This window comes from Schistosoma haematobium, chromosome ZW (genome assembly GCF_000699445.3).
Source record: "Schistosoma haematobium chromosome ZW, whole genome shotgun sequence".
Classification (NCBI taxonomy): domain Eukaryota; kingdom Metazoa; phylum Platyhelminthes; class Trematoda; order Strigeidida; family Schistosomatidae; genus Schistosoma; species Schistosoma haematobium.
In genome coordinates this window covers 80,328,525-80,334,524 of record NC_067195.1, presented here as the reverse complement: position 1 = coordinate 80,334,524, position 6,000 = coordinate 80,328,525, and the positions used below count along the sequence as shown (strand labels likewise).

The 6,000-nt window shown below is 31.8% G+C and overlaps 1 protein-coding gene across 1 annotated transcript in view; it reads right to left on the bottom strand.

The window, feature by feature from the left end:
- Positions 1-1,616: 1,616 nt before the first annotated feature.
- The window catches only part of MS3_00010504 (uncharacterized protein), a gene marked incomplete at both ends in the record, with an annotated part of 70,948 nt that continues 66,564 nt past the window's right edge, over positions 1,617-6,000 (bottom strand). The window contains one exon of the mRNA XM_051218881.1: positions 1,617-1,632. Coding sequence (XP_051072610.1) covers positions 1,617-1,632 — 16 coding nt within the window. The remainder of the gene's footprint in view (positions 1,633-6,000) is intronic.

The window sequence follows — 6,000 nt, the reverse complement described above, 5'->3', positions numbered from 1 at the left end:
CTGTAAAGAGGAAGGCCAGAGAATACACTGTGTCGAAGCAGACCTGAGAAGGAAACAACTGGAAAGGATTTCTCAGGACAGAATTGGATGGAGAGTGCTGGTGGGCGGCCTATGCTGCTCCACGAGGAGTAACAGGCGTAAGTAAGGTAACTTCTTAAAACACATTATCGACACCCTCATACTGAAGATATTTTTGTATGTAAATGACATAGACAATCTCAAAACTGGCGATCATAATATCTTAAAACAAGAATATGCTCAATAGACAACAGAATGATTTGGATCATTATATATTTCTTAAATTTAATATAAGTAAAAGATATTTTTCCAATTCAAATATCTTTCAAGAATGATTCCATTATAATCAGAGAGGGGTTTTGTGTATATTATAGTAATTTTAATGGTTGAATTTATGAGTTCATTGAAGCTAGACTACAATGAAAAATCTGGAAGCACTGGATGACCGTTTCGTCCTGGTATAGGACTCCTCAGCAGTGCTCACCCACCATCATGCCTCTCGAGATCCCAACCCCAGAACTATCAATCTCGTGCTCAAACACTTAACCTCTAGACCGCTGAGCCAGTTGGCTTCTAACGTTGTTAATCTCTCACTTCAATCAATCCACAAAATTACCCATTAACTACATGATATTTTTTCTTAAACTAATCTCATTATCAACATAAAATCACAGTTTAGATAATGTTTTTTTCTTTTTTTTTATCCTTATTACAAATTACCATACTACTGGTAAACAATCAAAATCTATTTCAAAACCCAATCATTATTGGTTTATTACTTCATTATTTATGGGGAAAAAATAATTCGAGGAATGTCTTGTTAATAATAATCCCGTTTCTTTTTCTTATTTTTTTTCTTTTCTCTTAGAGATTACGGCAATTTCTGTTTTACTGAAACTCACACTGATATTTATCGATACCTATTTACGTGAAAAGGTTTTTTCAAAATGAAAACAAAAAAAACAACTAGAAAAACAAAACAACAAGCGGTTACAAATAAACAAAATCGATTTGTTTTTTTTTTTGTTGTTTCTTGAATTAGCAACAAATAATAACCCGTTACAACTAAATAAAATCAACATTGAATGACATAATTCGAACTAATATTCCATTGGCTATAATTGTAAAATTATCGGAAGAAACAAAACAAAACAAAAATAAACTTGAACCCAGGGTAATAAGTGAAATCACTAGTTAACACATGTATACAAATATATATATCGGCATTTATCTGCATGGATCTGAATAACATTCAATAGGGATAGAAACATTTGGTTTGCATCTATTCTTTTTTAGTAACCAAAAAAAGAGAAACAAAAAAAAAACAAAACATGAAACAAACTTTGTATGAGTGATTATTTTACACTTTTAAGTGACATGAATTGAATTGTTTAAATAAAATTGAGTAGATTGTTAGAGTTACAAAATTTGTGTTTTCTCTGTAATGAAAGGTTATATATTTGTGCATTTTGTTGTTGTTGTTGGGGTTGGGGTCCTTGGGGGTGTTGATTTTCTACAATCATTCTTTATTAATCATGAGACATTTAGACCTGTATTAGATGAAAAGTAGAACTTTGACTATTTTTTGTGTATATGTGTTATTGATCCGTGAACCTATCAAGGTTAAAATAAATAATTTATTTAAAGATTGTATAAAACTATAATTTTTTAAAAAAACTGTAAATTTTATATATTTTTGAAAAATAAATCATTTCAGTTTATTATCTTAGTTATCAGTATTGGGTTGTGAAGATTATTACGTTTTTGATTGACATCATGAACCGATTGGTGTTAGACAACCGTTGAAAACCTGGAAGTACTGGACGGCCTATTGTGGGACTCCTCAATGATATGCATCCAAGATCCCGCCTCCCGAGATTTGAGCCCAGGGTCTTCAGTCTCGCGCGAACGCTTAACCTCTAGACCACTGAGCCGACCGGCATCCAAAGGTGTTAATCTCTCACCTCAACCAATTCACGAAACCGCGCTACCATCTCCCATTGTACTGAGGTAGATATCTGTCTCTACCCGACATGGATTAGCTCAGTTTTGTCACGGCTTTTCACTAGAACTCCGAGAATTCCCTCATGAAGCTAGTCACTAGTGAGCCTAGACACGAATATCTAAACAATATCATCACTGATAATGATAATTAATAATTTAATTTCCTATTGTACAAATAGCAGTGACCCTTTCAAGTTTATAGATACTCCTTGTTTACAAGTACCGATCCGTATAAAACCCAAATATGAGATTTTCTACAAACTATCCGAAATCACCATTAATGCCTTTTATAATCATTATCTTAATTTTATCATCCATTTATAATGTATTTTATCAGAAATAATGGAGAAACCTGATTGTTATCACATTCGCTGTTTCATGTACTAAGTGATCACTTGTCGAAGATGGAATTTAGGACTGTCAGTTAAATTTTTTTGGTTTACTTAACTTTTTAAACATTGTCAAAAGCACCGAAATGTAAACGTATCACGGATGGACACTCTTTACTCACAAACATTTAAGCGGTTCTTTAGTTTACACTAGTTAGTAATGAATAATAACTTTTAAGCGTTTTCTACCTAGAGTTTTCTCTATTACATATAAATATAAAAATATTTCATGATATCTTTTTCCAGTTTTACCGTCACACGTCTGCGAGGAAGCAAGGATGAAGCCCTCTGAATAGTTTGGTTCACCGATCGATATGGAAACCATCATAGGTAATCTATCCTTCATTTGTTGTGCAAGTACTGGTTTAGTTGAGAGGATCATATGCAACTTGGTGTAGTAAAATGTCCTTCAATATGTCTTTCAAGTAGTTGCGTTAGAATGTTGCAGGTTATATCCTCTCTAAAATCTAATTTCAGATAAAGAGTTTCCTTGCTGAAAGGGTCACAGTTTTTCCAGGTTTATATATATATATATTTTTTTTTTGACAAATTTTTCATGATAACCGTCGTGTTATAATATATTCTATTTCAACTAAATGATCTTCTGCTATGTTTGAAGAGATTACGAGTTCAACTAATCTGAGAACGGAACAAAGACTCTGTGACACAATGACAGATACGTTAGTTATTCCGACTCGTCAAAGCCCCGCTAACTAGAGAATGAAGTCCAAGTTCAGGAGAGGGGAATATATATTCCACAAGCAGCCAGAAGCATGAACAACAATAATAACAACAAGCACAAATCAAGCATATATATACAACATAAAAAAGGTCCTTGGTAAGCTTTACAAAACAGCATATTAAATTATACAATAAACGAATAGCATTTAAGATCCTCCTAAGTGAGAAATACAACTTGAAGGCAAAAATGAGCACCTTTGGAGCGAAACCAATAAATTCAAATTTTTAAAATAGAATTACAAAATCAAAATATTTACTAAATGAGTTCTGTGAATTTAACATTCCCAATATCTTCAAAGAAGAATAGTCTAATTTTATGACTAAAACTTTCAATCAGATGATTTACATGAGTCCAGTTATTTGAGGTAACGCTTCTTTTTTTTTTAGAAAAAAAATGTGATCATTTGAATAGACAAGTTCTTTCATAATCATTTCATACCCATATGGATAAAAGAAAAAGTTGTTAAATCTAACATAACTAATTTAAAAACTATTTCTATGCAATACAATCATAATATTGTTATTCTTGTTTAGTTAGGTTAAAATCAATTTTAATTTTATCATGGTTACTATACTTTTGAGATGGTGGAGAAGATTTGTAGCTCAGGTAGATGATTTTGATGGAGTTTTATTCTCTGAGCTGGATGGTTTAGTCGTGGAGCTTTCATCATGCTTCTGAACGACATCATTAGCACAAACTTCAGATAGAAGTTTGTGAAGTTTGTGCCGATGATGTCGTTCAGAAGAATGATGAAAGCTCCACGACTAAACTATCCAGCTCAGAGAAAAAAACTCCATCAAAATGGTTACTATACATTATACGTTACTGATGATGGTAAGTTGTTGATCGTGTTTTTTTCTACCTTTTCATCGGTTTCTACGTCACTAAAATACAAATGTACCGAAGGGGATATTCTCCTATATATATATTCTTTGTTAGATGGTTAGTTTGTTTCAACATATGGTATTATTTATCCTCTTTTTTCTTTTTCTTTGAATTATTCACGACAACATTTTTCGTCGTTGGTTTTTTTATGGCTTTTGACAAGTTTATCAAAGATAAGAATATTTAGTAACATGTTTGTTTGTTTTTTTAATTTATAGAATTGATAAATAAAGCTACAATTAGATATGAGTTATGACAGGATTCGAACGTAAAACAACGTGAACTCTAGTTATTAGGTTACAATATTATGCATAATAAACTTTAAATAAATTTGCAGGTAAGAACTTGGTATACACAGACCATATGAAAAATAATGTAATTCAAATAAATTCATTATTTAGACTATAGTGTCGGTTATTATATTAAGCCCATATACCTTATTGTAGCTTTCGAACAGGTCAATCAATTCATTCTAGTTGAGTCACATTTTGATCTTGTTAACTATTCGCTTATCAATCATGTCTGTTTTTATATGAGTTCATATGTATGTGCTCTTCTTATCCCATTATTCATCACTTATTTGTAGTTTAATTTTGAGTGACTATAAATATTTATTAATTAACGCTTGACTGAATGGAGTTGGCTCACATGCCTTGTCCACTGTGCATTATTTGGTTTCACTCTCTTCTCTTCGCTTCTCTGATATTTTGTCTAGATCAAAGTTTGTATGAAATATATGTATTCGAAATTCATTCTCGTATTTGGCTTATTTAATTCCGTTATTGACTAACGCGATTTAAGTCGATGATTATATACGAGGGATAGGCGACATATACATTTTCACAGCAATCATTCAATAACAATCCTTCATGTGATCTACTTGGAGTCAGATCCCGGGCCGCTAAAAGATACTATTTTTTATTACCTTGGACAATATTATTTTGTCAACAAAATCTTATTTATGTGAAAAGAAATCAGTATATGTTTGTGTCTGTTGTCATGCCAACAGTATATTTATAAAGGTCTTTTTCTTTCTGACATATTAACGAGATAAAGCTCTGAGATAATTTCTTAAGAGTATTGTGTATGGAATTCTTAAGAAAGGGTTTTTTTCGACTAGAATTTCCTATTGTTCAGTATGTTAAATAATAAACTCATTTGATTAGGAATGAAATTCTAAATAAAGGGGAAAATAATCCCCATCAAAAGAGATAAAGAGTTAGTGTCATTTTCCTTTCATACAACCTCATTGTTATCAGTTTAAATCGTCAATAACTTTTTTTCTACAAAACTCTATACCAAATAAATGCGCATTGACATTTTGTGAGTTTGATGCTGTAAGAAAATCTAAAAGTCTCATTCATGATTGTGAATAACTAGGAGATTGTTATAGAGTAGATTTTTGATCATTCAATGAGTCAACGGTTTTTTACTGTCAAAATCAGTGAATAGAATGTTAATTGATAAGTGAAGTCAATGATATGATGTACCTGAGTGATATCTAATTGTTGGGATGATCCGGAAAACTTCTCGCAAAAGTCAAGAAATACTCAGGAAGCATTTTATCCAATCAGCGTTCAGTAGAAGTTTAGCCAGAAACATCAAGAAAGTGACAAGTTACATGTAGAATTTCTGATTGGCTGGTTACTATACTGCTACTATGTTTAGTAGAATCCTAGAATTTTCGAGAAACCCAAGGACATCGAAAATACTGTAAAAACCCTATACTTTCTATAATAAAATGAACCTTCGAAGTAAAGTGATTCACACATATTTTTGCACCTTTTCTCTCGTGTTCAGGTCGCTGTGTAGTTCTAGCTTCAGGGTTACTAGAAGAGCTTAGGAACTGAATATAACGTTCAATTAGCAAAACTTATCAGTAATCACGAGCTTATATTATTGGCTTAAGCCCTCAAAAGATTAGAAACAAAAGATAACGTCAATAGTACGATGAATAGATTT